At 42.6% G+C, this 24,974-nt stretch overlaps 1 protein-coding gene across 5 annotated transcripts in view; it reads left to right on the forward strand.

The window, feature by feature from the left end:
- Window positions 1-24,974, forward strand: part of GALK2 (galactokinase 2) — a 154,293-nt gene that overhangs the window by 106,758 nt on the left and 22,561 nt on the right. For all 5 annotated transcript variants that reach the window (XM_036300893.1, XM_036300899.1, XM_036300884.1 and 2 more), the window contains one exon: window positions 17,206-17,416. In XM_036300893.1, coding sequence (XP_036156786.1) covers window positions 17,206-17,416 — 211 coding nt within the window. The remainder of the gene's footprint in view (window positions 1-17,205; window positions 17,417-24,974) is intronic.

The raw sequence follows: 24,974 nt of genomic DNA on the forward strand, positions 1-24,974 counted from the left end.
CGCGGGTCGTAGTTTGAGGACCCCTGTTCTTCCAAACTTAGGCGATAAATAAGCCTATAGGTGTGCCCTGCAACCTCTAGCTATTGAGAAATATATGAACTTCACAATTGAGTCTTTAGAGTAGGACTAGGGAAAGAGGACAGCTTATGTATGTGAAGCACAGGCCATGGATTCAGTTTTTGTGTGGAGAAAGCTAGTTGGAGGTGATTGATGGGAAGTGACCATAGCTGATTTTGTTTCCAGAACAAAAGTGATGGCAGCCTCAATCCTTGGTCCTCCTACATGTATCATTTTGTACTGGGCCATCACTGGTTACTCTAAAAATATAGGCTTGGTGCAACCCTCCCTGTGCCCAGAAGATTCCTACATGTCTACTGGGAAAACACAAACCACAAGGGAGTCCTGCCAGTTCTTTGCTCCACATTTTAGAAGACCCTTGCCAGCCCAGCCTTAAATCTACTGAGGAAGTATTCATTGAATACTTGTTGATATACAAAAGGATCCAGAACATAAGACTAGAGAGAGTAAAGAATTAAAGTTATGAGGATAAAAAATCCCTTCGTAAATTATATTAATGTCTCACCACTATGCTGTACACCTGAAATGAACATAAAATAATACTGAATGCCAACTGCAATTGAAAAAAAGAGAGAAAAAGATAAATAGGAGACGATTAGTATGTGATCAGGTGGTATATAACCAGGTGCCACAAATTAAATGTTATGGAGGATCCAGCAAAGCTCATGATATGGCTAAAAAAGTGAAGAGAACTGAGGCTGGGAGCTGGGTAGTGGCATCTGGGTCAGGAGCTCCACTGTGCTTTCTCCTAATCATTCTTCAAATAGTGGTTAGAATGATGGTTTGGAAATTTAAATCTGATCAGGCAGTTCCCCTACTTAGCACCTTCCAAAAGCTTTGCATTTCATTGGAATAAAATAAAGTCGTCTTCCCCTCTCAGCACCCGTACTCCATTGCGCTCTAGCCTGAGTGACTTTGCACATGCCCAGAACAATCCTCCCCTCTTTGAAGGCTCAGCCCACATGCCCCTCAGGGAAGCCTTCCTTGACTTCCTTATTCCCAGACTAAGGTAGGGGTCCTTTTGTATTTGACATCTCAGTAACATTACTATCACAACTGTTTAATGTCTGCCTCCATTTTCTGATTTGATTTTACCTGAAAACTAAGACTGTGTCCATCTAATATCCCTAATGCCTGGCATAGTGCTTAGGCTAAAGTAGGCACAGGGTAAACATCCTATCTAATAAAAGAGAAACATGGTAATTAGCCGTACCTCCACTACCCTTCCCATTGGCTAATCAGGGCAATATGCAAATTGACTGCCAGCCAAGATGGCGGCCGGCAGCCAGGCAGCTTGAAGTGAACATGAGTCTTGCTTGCTTCAGTGATGGAGGACTCCAACGTTCCCCGCCTGCCGCTGCCGGCCTCTGAGCTGGCAGTTTGAAACATTGTTACAAATATAGAAGTTAAACAAAACCCCAGAAACCTGCTTTCAGCCAGCCGGGATCTCAGAGCCGGAGTTTAAACAGTGTTTCAATTATAGAACCCAAACAAACCAGATATCTGCTTTCAGCAGCCGAGGCCAAAGAGCTGGAGCCAAGCCTCAGAGCTAAAGCTGGCCCAGAATAGAAAGAAAAAAAAAAAAAAGGAGCAGTTGGGAGCTTCAGTCACCCCCAGCCTGAAAACAGCCCTCAGCCCCTCACCCAGACTGGCCAGGCACCCCGGAGGGGACCCCACCCTGAAGGGTGTGTGACCAGCTGCAAACAGCCATCATCCCCTCACCCAGGCTGACCAGGCACCCCAGTGGGTACCCCCACCCTGATCCAGGACACCCTTCAGGGCAAACCAGCCAGCCCCCACCCATGCACAGGGCCTCTATCCTATATAGTAAAAGGGTAATATGCCTCCCAGCACCGGGATCAGCGGAGCCGCGAGGCCTCCTGGCACCGGGATCAGCATGACGGGGGCAGCGCCCAAACCCCCTGATCACCCTGCGGCTCTCTGTGTGACAGGGGGCGGGGCCACAACCTCCCTATCCACCCTGCTCTGTTTGGGACAGGGAAAGGCGCCCCAACCCCCTGATCAGCCCTGCTCTGTGCCTGATAGGGGGACGCTCCCCAACCCCCTGATCGCCCTGTGGCTCTGTGTGTGACAGGGTGCGGTGCCCCAACCCCAGCCCCACCCCCCCATGGGCCCTGCTCTGTGTGTGACGGGGTAGAGCCATAACCTCCCCATCGGCCCTGCCCTGAGTGTGACAGTGGCGGCGCCCCAACCCCCTGATCAGCCCTGCTCTGTGGGTGATAGAGGGCGGCTCCCCCACCGTCCCCCACGGGCCCTGCTCTGTGTGTGACGGGGTAGAGCCATAACCTGCCCATCGGCCCTGCCCTGAGTGTGACAGGGTGTGGCGCCCCAACCCCCTGATCTTCCCTGCTCTGTGTGTGACAGGGGGCGGTGCCCCAACTCCCCTATTAGCCCTACTCTGTGAGTGACAGGGGGGAGCTCCTCAACCCCCTGATCGGCCCTACTCTGTGCGTGACAGGGGGGAGCTCCCAAACCCCCTGATGGGCCCTACTCTGTGTGTGACAGGGGGGAGCTCCCCAACCCCCTGATCGACCCTGCTCTGTGCATGACAGGGTACGGAGCCCCAACCCCCCCAATGGGCCCTGCTCTGTGAGTGACAGGGGGAAGCGCCCCAACCCCCTGATTGGTCCTGCTCTGTGCGTGATAGGGGGTGGCGCTGCAACCTCCCCATCGACCCTGCCTTGAGTGTGACAGGGCGCAGTGCCCCAACCCCCCAATCGGCCCTACCCTGAGCATGACTGAGGATGGCCTCGCAACCTCCCGATCCACCATGCTCTGTGCATGATGGGGCGGCGCCCCAACACCCCAATCAGCCCAGCTCTGAGCCCGACCAGGGGCTGCTCCTAGGGATTGGGCCTGCCCTCTGCCACCCAGGAGCAGGCATAAGTCAGAAGGTGGTCATCCCCTGAGGGTTCCCAGACTGCAAGAGGGCACAGGCCGGGCTGAGGGCCTCCCCTCTCCCCCCTGAGTGCACAAATTTTTGTGCACCGGGCCTCTAATCCTATATAATAAAAGCCTAACATGCTAATTGTCTGGTTGTCCATTTGACCGTTCAACCAATCAAAGCGTAATATGCTAATGATATGCTAAGGCTGCTCAACTGCTTGCTGTGTCATGCACTGACCACCAGGGGGCAGACAGTCGACCGGTCGACCAGTAGCTATGATGTGTACTGACCACCAGGGAGTAGATGCTCCGACCAGTAGGTTAGCTTGCTGCTGAGGTCTGGCCAATCGGGACTGAGCGAAATGGGCTGGACTTGTCCTGGAGCCCTCCCACAGTCCTTCCCTGGCTTGACAACCTCCCACGTCCCTCCCCAGCCCTTGTCGTGCACCAGTGGGGTCCCTCTGCCTGGCCTGTGCCCTCTCGCAATCTGGGACCCCTTGGGGGATGTCGGAGAGCCGGTTTTGGCCTGATCCCGCAGGCCAGACCGAGGGACCCCACTGGTGCACAAATTTGTGCACTGGGCCTCTAGTTTGTTAAATAAATGAGTGACTACTGCCTGTGTGCCTGCCCTGTCATATTTATTTTGCTCAAGTTTACACTTTTTTACAAGTGCATATTGTATGCCCAGCATTGGGCTAGCTACCATGGAGATGTGTAGGGTTTAGTTCCCCCTTTTAATTGACTTACCCCTTCACCTTTACTCCCACCTCCTAAAGTTGTGATGTTGAGGAGAGTAGAGATATGATGAATCAGAAAAAATGAGAGATTTTTTTTTCCTGGAAAGTTTTGGGGTTAAACATTTTTTTTTTAAATCATGATTTAAATTTTAAAAATTTGGAATTTACTCATTCAGATAATTTCTAAAAATTATATAAAACAAATGTCTCAATATGAGACTTTTACAGTATTTAATCAGATATATATGAGATGAAGTAGTATGGAAAACTTCAATATCAAGGCGTTAGTGTTAGTGGCCTTTTTTGTTGTTTAGGACAAGCTTCCTCTTTCAGGAGATGGAAGAAATTAGTGTGTTATTTGTTTGAGTGCTTATTCTTGTTGACTTCTAATTTTGAGGTCGATGAGTAAGTGTTGCCTTCCTGAGGAGACCTCAGACATACACAACATTGTTTTCAGAGTTTATCACGAAATTGGATATCCTCTACAAGATCCATACGTGAGTTAAAACAGGGATGAGATGTGTGAAATGGATTCATGTCGTGGATACTCTCTTTCAAAGATTCAACAAGAAAGTGAGGAATAAAATTTTGAGACTGAATCTCTGTAGTGAAAGTTGTCAGGAGGGGAGGAATGTCTTTTTGGAGTTAGCTATAAAAAGCACATCTCTTTTGAAAGTAGCAGCTGAAAACCTTACTTCCCTGTAGAACCACCTGTTCTAGAGGGTGCCTTCTGAGTGTGACTGTACAATTCCATACGTGTTTTAAAGGGACTCTGGCCAGCAAAATTGGCATCTGATTTTTTTTTTTTTTGCCACATATTCCTCACAGTTAGTACAGATAAAACATTGTTTTCAATACTCTGAATTTTTCTCTTTTTTAAAATATGGAAGAAAGAAAAGTGACTTTATTAAGATGGAGAATGTTTTCTAAATCATGTTGCTGCAGATCACTATAGAATCCAAGGTTACATATAAAAGGGAAATAAAGATAAAATTGCTGATATGGGCTACACACATAGCTATTGATGGCAAGATTATGTTTTTGCCTACGAATATGAACCAGAATTCTGCTACACGTATTGTCCTTGCAATATGGCTCCATTTTTCCATTTTCAGTAACATGTGAGTGAATATAATTTTTGTTTGGAAATGGTCTCATTGAATCAGGAAATAAAATCCCATGTTAAAAAGGAAAAGAAGCTTGTTTTAATATGCACAAACTTTTTGTTTTCAGACAATAAAATGAGGTGTCAGTGGAGAAATTACTAATCAGGATAATTTTGAAAATGAGACTGATTAGATAAAGCTCCACATGCCAAAATTGTACTAATATTTTTCTTCTGTCTCTCTAAACCCCTATTTTGAAAATGAGTACCTTTTGTATCTTAGTACAGGGAAGTACACTAAATCAATAAAGATGAGTTTTTGTTTTACTTCAATATTGATAGTTTCTACTATTCTTTTTAAAATTTTATTTAAGTTTAGTTAATATACAATATTATATTAGTTACTTTAGTCTCAAGTGTATAATATAGTGATTTGACATTTTTATATCTTATAATGTGCTTACCCAACTAATTCTAGTAATCATCTGTCACTGTGAAAATTTATCACAATGTTATTGGGCATATTCCCCTCCACCCTTGTCATCCATCCTCTAACCCCTCCTTTATGGTAACCATTCTTTTGGTCTCTGTCTTCTATTCTTAAGATTCCATTCTCTCCCTCTCTCTCTTTCCCCCTTCTCCCTTTCCAGCAGCTTCCCAAAACTAATTGATGTAGATTCATTAAAAATCAGAGTCATGTAGAGCCATTGAACTAAAATTAAAAACATTTCAAAGCAAACTCAATAGAGATTTATAATTATTACTTGCGTAAATGATACTTTTAAGTGAAGCACATTTTTATGTTCTTAAATTAACAAAGTGGCCAGAAATCTTTAATGAGCACAAAATTTTTCGTATTTTACATATATTCAGTGGCTTAAAATTTTCCAGAAATGTTTTATGTCTATAAAAGAGAGTAGCCCTTAATTATATTGAGGAATAAAATGTGTGATGCCAATAATAAATATTATGGGAAATCAAAAAGGAAAGAGAAATTTTACTATTGCTTTTTGCATAGCCTGTGCTCCTTGTGGCAACATGTGAAGCAATGGAGGAGAGAGTTTCATGTGGTCCTTTGACACTTTAAGGGAAATTCACAGCATGATTCTTTACAGAGCCTGTTTGGTCAGGGGCCACCACACACCCAGTTTTTTAGCTCCTGCCATTTAGTGGTCAATATGGAACTTATTCTCTGTCTGGTGAAAGAATGAGAAGTGGGCATAATATTTTCAGGGCTTTGGCAGTTTCCTTGAATTTGAGTGAGAACAAACCTAATACCCAAGAATGTGGCCAGTTTCGCTGAGACTGTTGATTTAGCCGCGCGCACTCTGCCAAGACTCTAGTGTGGAGTATTCGTAGAATGGTGAGTCCAGGCTGCAGGGCAGAGGACGCACACTTTGGGGAACAGGATTGATGCATGTAGTGGAACCAGGTTGTGGCAGAGCCTTCAGTGCTGTGCTAAGGGTCACCCAGCTTGGTCCTGGAAGCAGCGGGAGCCACTAATGTCGTTAGCAAGGTATTTTAGAAATATTAGTCTGGCAGCAGGATCTTTGCCTTGGTTGAAGAGAAGTGGGTCTGAACATGTCAGTGAGGATGGGATAAAAAGGCTCTGTGACTGGGTGTCTGTCTTCCTTTTGGCATAAACACTATTGTTTGGAGGCAGTTTCCCCTGACCACCCTCCCCACTTCCGTTGTGTTAAATGACCTTTTCTATGCTCTGACCACATTCTGTATTTTTCTATTATAGCAGCTTATCACAATTGGATTAAATTCTTCCCTGTGTAATTGTTAAACATCTGTGTCCTTGGGTAGACCGAGCTCTGTGAGGTCAGGAGCCATGAGTGCCTTACTCACTGCTGTCTGTCCAGGACCTGCAAAGTAGTAGATGCTCAGTAACACTCATTGCATGCAGATGCACAGGAGTGAAGGCAAAGTGTTGAGTCAATAGGCTGCCATCTTAAGCTGAGATCATGGATGGAAAGCATAGGGCTTCCACTGATAGGTTTGGAGAAGATAGGATGGAAGGTGACTGGAAAGTGGGAGGGTATGAAATTTCCTCATGGAATTTTCTTATGAATGGCTAGAAATTTGAACGTGGGGTGTATCTCTTGGCTAGGGCTAGAGCCTTTAGATATATTTATTTTGAGATAATAGTTGAAACCAAGAGCTTAGTTCAGATTGCTGAGGGAAAGAGTGTGGCAAAATCAGATCAGAAGGCCAGGCGCTGAACTTAGGAGGCAGCTTCAGTTAAATAATGAGAGGAGAAAACTGAGTCATGGATGAAGATGGTATTGGGACCAGAGGGTGGAGTGGGATACCAGGAAAATTCACTGTTACAGAAGCCAATAAACAGGGAATATGAAGAAAGTAGATAATGCAGAGTGCCAGAAGTCACCAGTTCATCTATATATATATAAAACCCTAAGTGACCAGTCGACCCTTTGATTGGCCGCTATGATGCGCATTGACCACCAGGGGGCAGATGCTCAATGCAGGAGCTGCCCCCTGGTAGTCAGTGTGCTCCCACAGCAGGAGCACCGCTCAGCTGACTGACAGGTGCCAGATGCTGGCCTCAAGGCTGGCGAGTGCAGCTGCAGGGGTGCAAGCAGGCTAGGATGAGCAGGAGTAGCAGGGCGCCCGGCCTGGGCCCAGGCTCCTCCCTGGCCTCCTGCCGCTTTGCACACTACTATATCCCTTGGAGGTGTTGGACTGCTGGTTTTGGCATGATCCCCAACAGGCCAGCGGGCCTCTAGTAAGTGTATAAAAATGCAACTGATTTCTCGATATTTATTTTGTATCCTGCTACTTTACTGAATTCATTTAACAGTTCTAGTAGTGTTTTTGGTGGAATCTTATTTGGATGCCCTTTTTTCCTTCTTCTTGTCTGATTGCTGTGGACTTCCAGTACTATGTTGAATAAGGGCAGTGAAAACAGATATCTCTGTTTGGTTCACATTCTTAAGGGAAACACAGTTCTTGGTTTCATTGATCTTTTGTATTACTTTTTAGACTCTATTTTCTTCATTTCTGCTCTGATCTTTATTATTTTTTTCTCCTACTCACTTTGGGCTTTGCTTTTTCCCCATTGAGTATGATGTTGGCTGTGGGTTTGTCATACATTGCTTTTATTATATTGAGGTATGTTTCCTCTATTCTCACTTTGCTAAAAGTTGTTTTTTTGTTGTTGTTGTTTGTTTGTTTTTTTGTGTTTGTGGGTGTGTGGGTGTGTGTGTGTGTGTGTGTGTGTGTGTGTGTGTGTGTGTTTTACCACAAATGGGTGCTGGATTTTATCCAATGCCTTTTCTGCATCTATTAATATGATCATGTGGTTTTTATCCTTCATTTTGTTTATGTGGCATATTACCTTTATTGATATGCAGATATTGTACCAACCTTGCCTCCCCAGGATAAATCACATGTGAGCATTGTATAAGGTCTTTCTATTTATTGCTGGATCCAGGTTCCTAATATTTCGTTGAGGATTGTAGCATCTATGTTCATCAGGGATATTGGCCTATAATTTTTTTTCTTTTTAGTGCTTTTATCTGGTTTTGGAATTAGGATAATGCTAGCCTTATAGAATGATTTTGGAAGTCTTCCCTTCTCTTGAATTTTAGGGAATAGTGTGAGAAGGATAGGTGTCAGTTTGCCTTTTAATGTTTGGTAAAGTTCACCTGTAAAGGCATCCAGTCCAGGACTTCTGTTTGTAGGGAGTTTTTTTTAAATTACTGCTTCAGTTTCATTGCTTGTAATTTTTATATTCAGATTTTCTAATTCTTCCTGATTGAGTTTTGGATGGTTGTATGATTCTAGGAATTTATCCATTTCATTCAGATTTCTAATTTGTTGGTATATATTTGTTCTTAATATTTCCTTACAATCCTTTGTGTTTCTTTTTTGTGAGTTATTACTTCTCTTTCATTTCTTATTTTATTTGAGTCCTCTCTCTTTTTTTTCTTAATGGGTCTGATTAAAGGTTTGTCAGTCTTGTTTATTTTTTCAAAGAACCAGCTCTTGGTTTCATTGATCTTTTGTATTGTTTTTTTAGACTCTATTTTCTTCATTTCTGCTCTGATCTTTATTATTTTTTTTCTCCTACTCACTTCAGGCTTTGTTTGCTGTTCTTTTTCTAGTTCCTGTAAGTGTAAAGTTAGAGTGTTTATTTGAGAATTTTCTTGTTTCTTGATACAGGTATGTAATGCTATGAATTTCCCTTTTAAGACTACTTTGCCGTCATGTAGCATAGATTTTGGGTTGTTGTGTTCTCATTTTTATTTGTTTAAGTTATCTTTATTTTTTTATTTTTTTTTCAGTTAAATCCTTATTGTTCAGATTATTACATTAGTTACTCTTTTTCCCCACCGTAACTCCCCTGTACCCAGTTCCCACCCCACCCTCCGCCCTCACTCCCCACCCACTGTCCTCATCCATAGGTGCACGATTATTGTCCAATCTCTTCCCTCACCCCCACACCCCTTTCCTCGCGCCCCCCCCCAAGAATAGTCAGTCCATTCCCTTTCTATGTCCCTGATTCTATTACAATCACCAGTTCATACTGTTCATCAGATTATTTATTCACTTGATTTTTAGATTCACTTGTTGATAGATGTGTATTTTGTTTATAATTTGTATCTTTACCTTTTTCTTCTTCTTCCTCTTCTTAAAGGATACCTTTCAGGATTTCATATAATATTGGTTTGGTGGTGATGAACTCCTTTAGCTTTTTCTTATCTGTGAAGCTCTTTATCTGGCCTTCACTTCTGAATGATTGCTTTGCTGGATAAAGTAGTCTTGGTTGTAGGTTCTTGATATTCATCACTTTGAATATTTCTTGCCACTCCCTTCTGGCCTGCAAAGTTTCTGTTGAGAAATCAGCTGACAGTCGTATGGGTATTCCCTTGTAGGTAACTGAGTTTCTTTCTCTTGCTGCTTTTAAGATTCTCTCTTTGTCTTTTGCTCTTGGCATTTTAATTATGATGTGTCTTGGTGTGGTCCTCTTTGGATTCCTTTTGTTTGGAGTTCTCTGCGCTTCCTGGACTTGGAAGTCTATTTCTTTTACCAGGTAGGGGAAGTTTTCTGTCATTATTTCTTCAAATAGGTTTTCAATATCTTGGTCTCTCTCATCTTCTGGCACCCCTATAATTCGGATGTTGGTACGCTTGAAGCTGTCCCAGAGGCTCCTTACACTATCTTCGTATTTTTGGATTCTTTTTTCATTTTGCTTTTCCAGTTGGGTGTTTTTTGCTTCTTCGTATTTCAAATCTTTGACTTGATTCTTGCGATCCTCTGGTCTGCTGTTGGGAGTCTGTATAATATTCTTTATTTCAGTCAGTGTATGCTTAATTTCTAGTTGGTTCTTTATCACAACATCAAGGGTCTCATTAGATTTCTTGAGGACCTCACTACATTTATCGGCGGTCTCACCAGTCTTTTCGAGGGCCTTATTAAGTTTATCGGTGGCTTCTAGACAGTTCTTTAAAGACCTTAAAAGTGTGGTTTTGAACTCTATATCCAACAGTTTGCTTTCCTCCAATTCTGTTGTTTGTGTCCTGTTTCTTTGTCTTGGCATTTTTATGCTTTGCTGTGTCGATAGAGTGCCTTTCTGTGCTAAGTGTCCCAATTACCTGAGGTAGACACTCTTGGTGCACCCCGTTGTGGGCTTTGTGCGCAGTCTGTTGTAGTTAAGCCTTGATTGTTGTAGTTATCACTGTGAGGAACTGACCTCCAGGCCAATTGGCTGTGAGAATCAGCTGTGTCTGCAGTGGGAGAACTTCTATGCTGGAGACACCCCTCTGGGGCTAGACTTGCTTCGATGGGGCTTTGGTGCTCACTGAGTCTGCCCCCTGAGTGTGTCTTTTATGGTTCCATGGAGCTGCAAACTGGATGGTCCCACTCTGACCTCTGGGCTTCCTGGCTCCTGGATCTCTAGGGAGGTGCTAATCTAGCCTTTGCCTGAGGCTATCCAGCAAAAGCCTCCCTGCAGGGCTTGGGCGGGGCGGGTCCCACGGGATCAAAAGGGCAGGGTTAGCAATTATGGCTGCTCTCAGTCTTGCCCTCAGAGGCTCTGCTTCTCAGTGTCCCAGTAATTGCTGCAAGCTCCACGGAGAGAAAGCTGCCCTAGGGTTCTGAGCGATGCCAGACAGTCCCGCTTCTCCCGTATGAGTCTGGATCCCTAGAGACTCGCCCGGAACTGGAGCTCAGAGCCTGAGACTCCCTCCCAATTGAAAATGACAACCACGCCCTCAGCCACCAGCCTGCTCCGCATGCACTCTGCACCTTAGTATTTTACTTCAGCACTGCGCCTCCTCTGAGTCTCGGTATGTTTTTCTCTTTCCTCCTAGTTGGAGAACTTCCACTCAGCCAGCCTTCCTGTGGTTCTGGATGATGTCCGTTCCGTCTTTTAGTTGTATTTTTGAAGTGGTTGTTCGAGGCAGCAAACTCAGGTGTTTACCTAAGCCGCCATCTTGGTTTCTCCCTGTTTAAGTTATCTTTAGATTTCTTCCTTGATCTTGTTGTTGATGCATTCATTGTTTAGTAGAGTGTTATTTAGCCTCCATGTCTTTGTGTGTTCTTTAGTTTTTTTCTTGTGATTGATTTCTAGTTTCATTCTATTATGGTTAGAGAAGATGCTTTATTTAAATGTTCTTAAATTTATTGAGACTTGTTTTGTGTCCTAACATGCAGTCAATCCTAGAAAATATCTAAAGTGCACTTAAAAATAATATGTATTTTGCAGCTTTGGGTTGAAATGCTCTGGAGATATCAATGAAATCCATCTGATCTAGTGTGTCATTGAAGGCTGCCGTCTCCTTGTTGATTTTCTGATTGGAATATCTATGCATCGATGTCAATGGGACGTTAAAATCCCCTACTCTGACTATATTAGTGTCAGTCATCCTTTATGTCCATCATATATTTAGGTGCTCCTATGTTGGGTGCATAAATGTTTACAAGAGTTATATCTCCTTGTTGGATTGCTTCCTTTATCATTACATAATGTCCTTCTTTGTTTCTTATTATAGCCTATGTTTTAAAGTCTATTTGGTCAGATATAAGTAATGCTACCTTAGCGGTCCTTTTCATTTGCATGAAATATTCTTTTCCATCATTTTATTTTTAGTCAATGTGTATCTTTCATTCTGAAGTGGAGCTCTTGAAGACAGCATATACATGGGTCTTGTTTTCTTATCCATTGAGCTACCTTATATCTTTTGATTGGAGCATTTAAGCCATTTACATTTGAAGTGATGATTGATAGGTACCTATATATTGCCATGTTTTAAAGCTATGTTCTTCAGTTTTTTTCTCCTGCTCCCCCTCCTTCCCCTCCTTTCTCCTTCCCCTCCTTCCTCCCTCTCCTCCTCCTCCTCCTCTTCATTCTCCTCCTCCTTCTTTGTTAAAAGTCTCCTCTTCAGATAATTTTCAGTTGGTAGTTTAGGGTAATTGTTCCCCAATTTAGTTTTATTTCCAATTTGGTTCAGGGAGGAGGTGTGAAGAAAATCTACCTACTCTGCTACCATTTTCAGGTTTTTCTGTTTTTATTATCCTATTTAATCTTCACAGTAGTTTGTGAAGTAGCCATTAAGTGTCCCACTTTACCTGGGAATTTCCTGGCAAGGTATGTTGTGACTGTTTTAAGTAAGTGCATGAGTCCAGGTCTGTCTCTGTCCCTCCTCTTTCCCTTTACGCGTGAATGAGCATGATGCTTGAATGCCACAGCTATGTTGTGCTGAGGGTGCAGTGAGGAGACCCATTATATACAGTTGTGTAGATTTCTTCAGATTGATTCTGTGGCCTGCAAACTAACATAGAGAACATGGACAATAGGGATGACTAACATTGGGGAGTTCAATGTGGTGAATGATGTTTATGAGTGGAACGTGGACATGGAAGTCACTGGGGGCCAGTTCTATGCAGTTGGAAGGAGATGAGGGGAAGATGAGCCAAAAAAAAGTATGCACAATACAAACTGCCATGTATGATCCCATTTATTTCAAATTATATGTTTGGAGGTGTGCATGAAGCATGCATAAAGAATTGTATAATAGGATGGTTATTAAAATGGCAGTTGTGGTTATCTCATTGGGTGATTACAGATGATTTATTTTAGAGTTTTTTTGTTGTTGTTGTTATTTTTTACTTTGAATTGTGTGTTCTTTGCAGTTTAATAAAAACGTGTGATTGTATAACCAGAAACAACAACACAGCTACTTTTGTTGTGTGAAAAACAACTTGTTAAATGAATTCTTGTTTATAGAAGTAACTCAGAAAGGGATTAGAATTTTTATCCTTTGCTGACCTGGTGAGGAGCTGATTTGTACTTTTCCCATTGATTTGTTAATACTGCTAACTGCAGTGAAAAAGTTGAAGAGGGGTGGATCTAACAAACAGGCTTTTGAATTAGGTTCCATATCTTAGCTCTCTCCTACTGTACTCTCTTCCTGGAAGTCTCAGTGACTCTCAGACTGAGGGTTTTGTCTTCTAATTGCAGGAAAGTGTCTAGCTTGCACCCAGATAACCTGGTAGTGCTAGTGAGGCAATTCCCTTTGTCAGCAGCCCTCAATCAATGATGGATGAGAGTTAGTGGGTAAATATCCCAGCTTTCTTGCCCATGGGTAGGTCACATTTCAGGTTTATACATACAAGTCCAATAGGCCTTACCTCCCCTGACTACATCAGTGCACCTCACATTAGCTTCTCTTCCCGTTTTACTTTCCACTTCTCTACCAGCACTTCTTGGTATCACAGCCCTCAAATTCTTGTCTCGGGTCTTCTTCCAAGAGAAACCAACTTAAAACAGGGTCCCAGTACTATTTATCTGCCTCCTCCTATGACTGTGGACAAAGAACTCACCTGCTTTCTTGTCCTCAGAGCACAGAATAGGCTCAGGAACCTACTGGAAGTGGTATGTCATGTGAGCACTTAATATTTGCAGTGGTGAAAACAAAATGGTGAATGTTGACAAAGAAATGCTTTTTCTCCTCTTCCCATCCTGCTGCTGAGTGAGGAACTTGTGACAAAATGACCCATAGCCCTGACTCATAGACCTGCTTCACAAATGTTCTGAAGTAGGCCAGTCACCCGGCCATAAGTGGCAAATTCCTTCATGAAGTTCTGTCTTTGAGCAACAGCGATCTTATCCACCCTCTGTCCTCATCTGCAAGTCATCTTTCTGTTTCTTGAGCCAAATTTCAAAGGGCTTAAGTGGCTTTTCTATTTTACTGTGCAATGTAGTGCACATACTCAGTGGCTCATGGCTGTGCGGCTGTTGTTGAGGGCATGTGGTAGATTTCATTCTTAACTGAAACACACACCAAATTGGCTGTGTGGACCCTCCAGCTGAGGGCTAAGCGAACCCAAAGGCAAACGGTTGGAGTGAATGTGAACCTCTGTATGTTGGTGCTTCTGACTGTGGTCGAAAGGCACATAGGGAGGCTGCCTTTGACGACAGCCTTGTAGGCAGCCGACTTTCTCCCTACACATCTCTGGGTCAGTTTCCTGAGATGTAGTGCCTGAGGCAGTGTGACTTGTTTAAGGGGAGGCCAGGGATGGGAACTTGGAGATCATTGTTGTTCTTAGGAAGAGCCCGCTCTCACTACTTGGGGGCCATTCTTTGATGTTTCTCCTCCTCCTGACCACGTCCTCCTCCGCCCCCCCTCTTCTTTATCTTTGTCGCTATCTTCTTTGAAGGAATCCATTTATTAAAGTATTTTTAAATCACTAGAATGTTTACTTCTAGCACCAATCTTAGTTTATTTTTCAAAAACCATTTTTAAGATGTGAGTGGGGATTAAAATTCATGAGTAGCACAACATAGATATCAGACAGACCTTGTTGAGAATGTTGCCATGGGGAGGCAAGAAACAGTTACAGGGATGCAGGAGAAATTAATGGGCCAGATTTCCCAGATATGAGTGGGAATGATCCTTGTGATATCTACAGAAAATGGATTTTCTAAGATTTGCATGGGAGGATGGGATGTGGAAGAAGATTTCATTTGCATGGAATTATATTCCTCAGGTTGTAATGTCCCATTTCCCCAAGCCAGTCCTGGAAGAGGAGCAGCTGGGAGTTCAGCAGAGCCAGAAGCAGGGCCAGTGTCCAGAGTTTTTGTTCCATGTTGCAGCCAGTGTGGTTTAGTATTCAGGCCAGATTACAGTTCATCAGTCCATGTGTGCCATGTACATACAGGGGAGAGCATCCCCCTGCAGCAGGAGACAGACAGAGAGAGAGAGAGAAGGCTTCTGTGGTTTGGAAGTTTAAATATTCAGGTTTCATGCACTTGCACTGACCAGTCCATCCTGACCACTAATTTGTTCCCAGATATGACTGGCAGACAGGTAGGCTCCTTTCCACCTCACTCAGACCTTACTGGGCATGCATCTAAACTGCCTTTGTCTAATCCAGCAGTTCTCAACCTGTGGGTCGTAACCCTATTGGGAGTCGAATGACCCTTTCACAGGGGTCGCCTAAAACCATCGGAAAACACATATATAATTACATATTGTTTTTGTGATTAATCACTATGCTTTAATTATGTTCAATTTGTAACAATGAATTTGGGGGTCACCACAACATGAGGAACTGTATTAAAGGGCCGCGGCATTAGTAAGGTTGAGAACCACTGCTCTAGTCTCTTCCCCCATTAATCAGCAGGGAATAGAAGCGGAGAATGTTAAATGCAGCTTTTTGGCAAAGCTATATAAATGGCATGCCTATGCTCTCTGGCCTCCCTCTTCCCTCCTTTTCTGTTAAATAAACCAGGTTATTATAATGGCGTCAATAGGACCTGGGTTTAATTTCCAAATGTTTCTTTGGGCAAGTCACTTACTCTCGTTTCTTAGACACTACCCATCTCACAGAGCTGCCAAAGATTGAAGGAAGCAAAAAAGCACATTTTAAATCATGTAGCACTATATAAGCTGCATTGTTTATCTTAGTTGGATTTGGATCTGTATTTTGAGAAAGCATTATTCTAGGAGATCATCAACTTCAGCTTTTTCTGTATAAAATAAATACATTGTATGTTTCTCTTTTGCATTATGTAAGTCTTTATAAGTTTTCTGAAGTTTTATTTTTGAAACATAGACCATGAATGAATGAATGAAATGAATGAATGGGTCAATCTGTGGAGGTATCAAATCCAACATTTCTAATACACTAACAAAGTGTGCTAAGCAAGCAAACAAGGTCAGAAGAAAGGTTTTAGTTTGTGCCTTTGCTTTAAAAATGGCACCAGGTTCTGTGAAATATATGAACAGAAAAATATAATCCTTTTGCCTCTTTTCCTAGTTCTGCCTAAAATCATTAACTTCTTTCAAATGTATGAGCCAGAGGTTTAAAAAGAGGATTAACAAATACAAGAACTTATGTTATTAACAGTCTTCAGAAGTGAGTGGCCCTAAGCAGAGTACAGTGATCTTTTGGTAAACCCTGCTTCCTGTAGAAAAGAAAGAAAATCAAATCATCAGCATAATAGAAGAGTAAATCAGATGCACATTTCCTTGCAGACTAACTTCCCCTTCTTCAACTCGCCTCTTTTTGCTGTTTGTGCTGCCTGCACCTGGCCTCCTCACACCCAGGGACTGAGTTTTACAGACCTCAGTATGGAGATATCTTCCCTGTATTGATTGTCACCTGCCTGACGGGCTCAGTCAGTGGTTTGGGGAGAATGAGGGCAACATATTCTGGATTGGGGTTCCAGTGCGTAGACCTGGTTACAAAGGTTTGGTTTGTACTTAACCCCCTCCAACAGGCTGAGGGGGTGCCTCAGGACAAAACTGGAAGCCACACTCTTTTCTTGAGGGTGGAGAAACATGCAGCTCTGCTACTACTAGCAACCTAATGAAATGGTTTTTCCTAAGGTCACCAATGAGGTTTTCATTTAAAATCTGGGACTTTACTCCAAACGCCCAGATACTTAAATTCATTAGCCATTTCAAAGAGGCATGTAGTAAACAGGAAGTGCTCTAATGAAATTGGGCATACAGTGTCCACCTCAGGACCCACGTCATGTGAGATTTGACCAGTTTTTTTGGTAGACTTTATAGAGAGTGGTATATTTGAGATGAACTGAATAGGGATGAAAGAACCAAATTATTCAAAGAAATAGCCCTGAGGGAAAGTGGTGACAGGCAAAAGAATCAACAGAAGATTAGTTTTTATTTTTTTAAGAAAAATACTTAACTACCCTAGGAGTGTCACACAAGCATGTTTAATTCCAAACATCTGAACCTAGCAATGGTGGGAAATGTGGATAGGTTGAATGGAAAAAACAAAATAAAACAAAAACAGCTTTAAGTTGAAACTGGCTAATTAAAATAGTACATATTAATTTCTGCAATGAAAACTGACCATTATCTTGGTTTCAACTTGCAGCTCCTGGCTAAGTACAAAAGCTTGCAATGGGATAAAGTGCTGCGGCTGGAGGAGGTGCAGACCAACCTGGGGGTCAGTCTGGAAGAAATGCTGTTGATTATAGAGGATGCTCTTCACCCTGAACCCTATAGCCCCGAGGAGGTCTGCAGGTGTCTGGGAATCAGCCTGCAGGAGCTTCAGACCAAAATTCTGAGTCCAAACACTCAGGATGGTGAGTGTGCTGGAGAAAGTAAGAACATGGGTTGTTCCCCCATTCACAGCTGGGAGATTTACAATTTCCGCAAGGATCTCGGTGATTTTGAAGCCTGCTTGAGGGATTTGGAGAATGAGTGTGTTTCGGCAAACTAATAATCTATATTCTTGTCTTCATTAAATTCATTTTTTCACTCATCAACAGACATTTGCTGGTCTGCTGCATGCCAGGTATTCTGGTGAAGCAAAGGTGAATCCTACATTGTCCCTGCCCTCCAGAAGTTCATAATTCCATCAGCATCTCTTTTTTCATCTTTTTTACCCCTCCCTACTCTTCTGATTATTATACTAATTATATAAGAGGTTTAAGTCTGAACAGTGCTGTAACTGCTGTGGAGCACACTCCGGGCACCAGGAAGTCTTGACTGCTTAGGTGAGACTTGTGGCCTGCTTTAGTGTGGAAGCTCCTTCTGTGTGCATGCTGCTTTCAGGTAATTTTGTTTTATACTGATAACATCAGATACTGACATGAAGGCCAGGTAAACGTTGGAGGTATAGGATGGAGCCTTAGAGTGTCTTTTCTTCTTAGAAGTAAAGGTTGTTTATTTGTGGGAAGTCAATGCTGGGGGCAGGGACATCTAGGTCAGATCCAATAGTTTCTTTTTTTAAAAAAAAATCATCTGAGAGAGAGAAGGAAGGAGAGAAAGAGGAAGGGAGGGAGAGAGGGAGGGAGGACAGGAAGGAGAGAGAGAGAGAGAGAGAGAGAGAGAGAGAGAGAGAGAGAGAGAGAGAACATTGATGTAAGAGAGAAATATCAATAGGTTGCTTCCCACATGCACTCTGACCGGCATTGAACCCGCCATCTTCTGGTGTATGGGACAATCCACTGAGCCACACAGGCCAGGGCTCCAGTGGTTTCTTGAGGTAGAGTTGGGAGGGTGGGAGCTTAGCACAACGATCAGCCTCAGCGCCCCATTTCCATTCCATTCAATTCAGTTCTGAAATTGAGTGCCTGTAGTGCCTTTCAAGTAATGAAAGGCTGTAACTAGTGACAGCTTTAGGATCAGATAAGGGAATCATTTGAGGGCAGAGAGAAGGCTCTGGTTTCCAACACTGTTAGATCCAGTTTAATTTGATGAACGTTTACTGAGTCTCTAGAACTGGGATGAGCAAGCTGGCCTATAGGCTTAATCAGACTTGCCACCTGTTTATGTAAAATAAACTTTTGCTAGAACACAGCCATAATCGGTCCTGGCTGCTTTTGCACTGCAATAGTACTGTTGAGTAGTTGGGACAGAGACTGAAAAGCCCACAAAAGCTAAAATGTTTACACTCTTACCCTTTGCAGAAAAAGTTGGAGGGCCTCCACACCAGAAAGGCAGTGGACCAAACAGTCTGCCTGGATTAGGATCTTGGGTTTCACTCACTAGATGTGTGACCATTTATCTTAGTTTTACATGAAGTAGGCATAACAGGAATACCTCCCTTAAAGAGTAATCTGTGTACAGTGGGGCCTTGACTTACGAGTGTCCCGACTAATGAGTTTTTCAAGATACGAGCCGTCTCTCGGCTCATTTTTTGCTTTCAGTTGCGAGCTAAAATTAGGCTTATGAGCCAGCTTCAGATACCCCACCGCTAGTTGGCGCAGCGAACATCACAGTGAACGCCACAACATCAGCCCAGCATCACATGTCTTACTCGTTCTCTTTTTGATTTGACATACGAGTAATTTGAGTTACGAGCTTGGTCACAGAACAAATTAACTCGTAAGTCAAGGCCCCACTGTAATGTGCTAAGAACAATGCTTGGTAATGGGGGTGTTAGCTTCCTTTGTTATTTTTCCTTCCCTCTCCTCCCCCACCTCTGCTAGGTCCTGAGGCCGAGCTTGGGAACACAGAGATAAACACAAAGGGGCACCATTCTTAAGGAGTTTACAAAGTAGTGATAGAAACTGATAAGAAAAAGCTGATCCAGCATAGAGTAATGATTGCTGTGGTGGAGGTACGCTTGGGTCTCCAGAGGCCAGAAAAGACAGAAGTCAGAGCTGGCTTTACTAAGGAGATAGCAATTCAACAAAAGTTAGAGAATAAATAAGACTGTCCAATGTAGACAAGCGGTCTGAAAGACTTCCAGGCAGGCAAAAGAGCAGGTGCAGAGGCAGGGAGGAGTGAGAGAGGGTTACATGTCCAGAGAACTACAGCTAGTTCAGTGTTTCTTAGAAATAATATACAGGGTGCGCCTGGCCAGCGTGGCTCAGTGTTTGAGTGTCAATCTATGAACCAGGAGGTCACAGTGAAGAAGTTGGGTAGGACTTTGGATAGGGAGAGTTTCCAGGGAAACAACCTTTATTCTTTAAGACATTCGCCAATTTCTTTAATTCGGCAAATATATATATATTGACTTCATTGGGCTGGGTATTATGCTAGATGCTGGGATACAAAGATAAGTAGGACACGATCTCGACCTTATAGTGACCTAGTGTCAAAGAGGGAGAGTGCCACACAGCCATCACAGTAAACAACCCTCACTGCAGTGAAGGTCTTTGTCAAGAGTCTTGGAGTCTGGAGGAAAGAATGACTGCATGTCTGGAAAATGTGGCTTAAATTTGAGCTGTATCTCAAAGTTACGGACTTCCCAGGCTGAGATAGGTGAGAGGCCATTCCAGGCAGAGAGGAGAGCCTAAGTAAAGACATAGAGACACGGGGAGTGGAGACTTGAAAATGTGCTAAGAGATATTGTGTGCAGTATGATTGGATGCCAAAAATACTGTTTAAAGCACTGGTTCTCAACCTGTGGGTCGCGACCCCTTTGGGGGTCGAATGACCCTTTCACAGGGGTCGCCCAAGACCATCAGAAAACACATATATAATTACATATTGTTTTGTGATTAATCACTATGTTTTAATTATGTTCAATTTGTAACAATGAAATTGGGGGTCACCACAACATGAGGAACTGTATTAAAGGGTCGCGGCATTAGGAAGGCTGAGAACCACTGGTTTAAAGGGATGCCAGTTAAGGGACTAGTATTCTATTCTCCATCACACAATAGCCTGAAAAGGGGTTTGTTGGTGGATATTACAACAGGTAGATTCTCATGACTAGAAAGGAGAGTTCAGTTGGAATTAAAGATTGCCTGTGTCTAGGAAGGAAGGGAGGGAGGAAAGGAAAAAAGAAAAGGAACAGAAGGTAAAGAAGGCCAAAGTATGGATGCTGAGAAAGGCAGGGAATTATAGTATGGGAAATGATCTTGGAGACAACATGATGAATGCATATATCTGTTTGGTGATATGGCAAGGCATCTAAATAAAGACGTAGAACATGTAAAACCCCAACCATATAATTAGATTTTGGAATTTTTGGTAAAGAGGCAAAAAAGCCTTAATAGACATTGAGGATATTCACTATCAAATGATCTCCTTAATGCAGTCTTTTCATGGTATCACTTCTTAGTTAAAAAACCTTTAGAGCCTCACCATTACCTCCTTGCCTAAACTCCTTAAATGGGTGTTAAGTATTTTTCTGATTTGGCCTTAACTTTGTTCTGTTCTGACACCCTTTTGAGTGCATGCTTGCCCACATGGACCATGGTGTCTTGGCTGAACCATTCCATTTACTTATTACATCTTGGTCTTGCCTCTGGGCCTTTAATCCTAAAAATCATTGCCCTTTTCTGGTTGGAATTTCTGAAATATAGTTTCTGCCTATCTTAACAGCTCAATATAACTTTAATCTTTTATTTATTCTTCTTAATCCATAGCCTCTTCTCTTTCTATTTAGCATGTTTTTTAATAAGTTAATTTCCCAGAAAACCTTGGAAAACACAAAGGACAATTTGCTAATCATAGTACATGCATTGCTCTTTATGTATATAATTACATTTTCCCCCTGAAGATAATGATTACATAGTTTTTGTAAAAAATGCTGCATACTAAATCTTACCTCTTTCTCAGCTTGCCTACTGGCCCACTTGCATCACTTTCTATAATTTACTTTTGTTTTGTTTGCATTCATTATATCTGTGTTGAATGAATGAATCCATTTTGTATTTCTCAAAAGCTTACCCCTTTTGCTTTTGGAATGAATAAATTTTAAAAACCTATGAACATAAATTAATGTGTGGGATTTTAGATGATCCTAGATTAATGTCACTTGATTTACTCTCTGGATCCAGCCATCTAACCTCAGCCAAATTTCCAGCTGAATTCTCTTGGCACTCATTTTTAATTTTAGGGATTAAAATCCTTTTATATCTTTGCCTTGTTCCTTCTGAGTTTGTGCTTTGGTTGGTCTAAGACATTAAGCAAGTGTTTCTCTTAATGCTTTGGAAGATGTGATTCTTATTGAATGTGGCACTATATGTATTTAGATTGTATGAATGGAGGCAAAGATGACATATACTTAGTTTTGACATGAACTAATATTCTGATGATGGAAATCCATGCCTTTCTCAAAGGTATGTGGAATTTGATGTTCTCTTAATGCCCAAATTGCTTTCCTTCTTTACCTGGATATGAGTGTGAGTTGGGAGATGTTGACTTTGAGATGACAGTGTAGGGAGAGATGTTTATAATTAAACTGTGGGTTTCATCTTCTACAAAACCATCCAGACTTTCAAAGGCCCATGCACAATTATTATATTCTCTTTCCAAATTTATAATAATTGGATTTAGAAATGCTTAGAGGCCATTGAAATTAAACACACTTACACACACAAAGCAAAATCCTCAAATCCTTTAGATGTTTAGGATGCACACACTCTACCACTGGGAACTTGCTAGGAATAGTTTAAGGATTATGTGTCAGGCCTTGCCCACAGGTAGGAATTACCTAAGGATGTGGTACAAAGTCTGGGTTTCTAGAGGATCAGGGGCCAGGCTGATTTGGAAGAGGTGTGACCTAAGAGGAAAAGAAGCTATGGTCAGAGCCAGCAGAGATGGGCATGTGTATGTAGCACAGGAGATAAGTCAGAAGCGCACACTGGAGGATAAACAAAGGAGCCCATGAGGGACTAAATGGAAACAGGTAGAAAATAGGTCAGGTACTTTGGGTGCTAGTTTATGAAAGTGGAAAATTTTAAAATAAATATGTTTTATTGATTTCAGAGAGGGTGAGGGAGAGAGAGATAGAAACATCAACAATGAGACAAAACCATCAATTGGCTGCCTCCTGCACACCTCCTACTGGGGATTGAGCCTGCAACCCAGGCATATGCCCAACCGGGAATAAAACCATGACCTCCTGGTTCATGAGTCAGTGCTGAATCACTGAGCCACACTGGCCAGGTAAGAAAGGGGGAATTTATTAGGAGCATTCTTTTTGGGAGGCCCAGCTTGTGCTCCATGTTGGGGTGGTCCTGCTGCGTAGATGCGCTAGGCTGAGCTGGAGACAAATCTCATTGCTTGGAGTACCAACTTGGTCTGTGACCATATGTTGGCAAAGTGCTGGCCAGTGGCTGACTAATGGATTCTGTGATATCCAAATTCATGAGTGATAAGCATGGCTTTAGAGCAAGCACTGGGCACTGACATAGACTGCTCTTTAGGACGGGGACATCTAGAGTAAGTCTCCCCCCCCCCCCCAATAAAAATACCCAGCACAAAAAACTTATTTACTTTATGGCTTACATACTACTTTTCACCCATATCACCTGACTTTAATCTCACAATAACCCCAGGGCACATGGTTATCCTCTTCACAGACGAGGAAACTGAGGTCAGAGAGTTAGTTACATGTAGTTACAAGACTACAGAGGTAGTAGGTGCTAGAGCTAGATCCCAAATCTTAATCTTCTGATTTAATCCAATGCTCGTTCTGCCATTGCTTTTTTAAACTGGCCTTAGCAATCCTGCACCAAGAAAGGGAGATAATAATCGAATTCTGACTTTACTTGGCTCTAATCTTTTTCTAGTTTATTGCCAAATAATAATAGTAATGACAACAAAAAATGACGGTCCATTGTATCTGTATACACATTCACAGTTTTAACTATATGAGATCTCAGTTGAGTATCATTCATATTATCGGTTTCCAGAGGAAAACATGACAGGGCAGAGACACTGCATGTTTTATAAGATGTTTGAGGAAGATGATTCCTCATATTGTCTTCTGGAGGGTCTGGGGTGGGAGAGACCACAAGAATGAACACCCTCAGTTCACTAGGACCTCTAATGCTGGGAAGCCTTTTTTTGTTAAGGGCTACTGATGCAATAGCAGAGGAAACTAGGGACCACCTACATGGGAAAGCAATATGATTTAGTCTTTAAATGGGAAACCTTAAAGAGTTCCAAGAATAAGGAGTATAAAATCCTATTCGATTAATACAAGAAACAGCAAGACATATGCTTAACAAAAATGAATGTATTTTACTCTTACAGGGGCAAGGGGACAGAGGTGAAAATCAAAAGGGAAAGAGTCAAAGCAAAAGGGAAAATGAATCTGATAAAGGGGAGAGTCTGATGGGTACACACTGCTTGTTTATGTGGAAGCACATAACTGCAAATGCAGACAAACCATGAGCAAACTCACACTTGTGTGCATTTGCTTTTCACCCTTGTCCCTGGAGCGCTGCTGAAACACACTTGTAATTATGGGCTTCTGTGCAATAGCAGCACCCTCACTTAGCTTTTCAAGGTATCACCAGTCACATTGTGAGCACCTTGAGAAGAAGGACATCTCATTAGATGCTATGAAAATGAACCCTTTTCATCCTCCCTAATAGTGCACCACAGTTTGGAAAGTCCAAGGGTAGCGTAGGTATATTGTCTTCAGTTCTTGCTATGGGGAAATGAAGAGGCAGGCAGGAGTCAGAGCTCCCTCACTCCTGGTCCCCTCTTGTTCAGTGCCCAGGTCACCGTCCTTGTCTGTCCAGTTCAGACCTTTCAAAAACAGATTCTGGGCAGGAATGTTCTTGGCGAGCTTCATGGAAGGGGTGGCCTCTGGGCTGACATTGAAAGAGATTGCAGGACCAGTCTAGGCAGGATATCAAAGCTGAACCCCCACTCTCAGAAGCCAGTGTTGAGAAGGGTATGAGCAAGCAGGGGCGGCACAAACACGTAAGAGGTAGGAAAGGATTAAGCACATTCAGAAGACTCGGTGTGTCTTGATGGACTGGAATGTGTGGACCTTCATTTATTGGACAATGAAAAATATCCAAGTGTTTGATGCAATCAAATAATGCAGGAATGCCATAATCAAAATGGTGAATTGGGAAATTTATTATGGCAGCTGTGTACAGACTGGTTAGCGATGAGGAGAGACCAGTTGGAAGGTAGCACAATTGTTCAGACATGGCGTGGTAAGAATTTGAACTAGAAAGGTACAGTATAGATTGAAAAGGAAGGGAGCGGTGGGCTCTGTATTGACATTTAAATAGCCCTGGAGGTAACAGACACTTAGAATATTGCCAGAGTGTAAAGTGCAGGTGAGGGGGATACAGCAGAGTGAGGCAAAGGTTTCAAGGTCAGAGCAGGAGAATTTATTATGACACAGACAGTGCTGGCTCTTGCTGCTCCTGGAAATCTGAGAAAAGGAAGCTATAATCACAGGGGGTGCCTTTACTATCCATGGAAAAGATG

Source organism: Myotis myotis, unplaced genomic scaffold (assembly GCF_014108235.1).
Source record: "Myotis myotis isolate mMyoMyo1 unplaced genomic scaffold, mMyoMyo1.p scaffold_m19_p_1, whole genome shotgun sequence".
Taxonomy (NCBI): Eukaryota; Metazoa; Chordata; class Mammalia; order Chiroptera; family Vespertilionidae; genus Myotis; species Myotis myotis.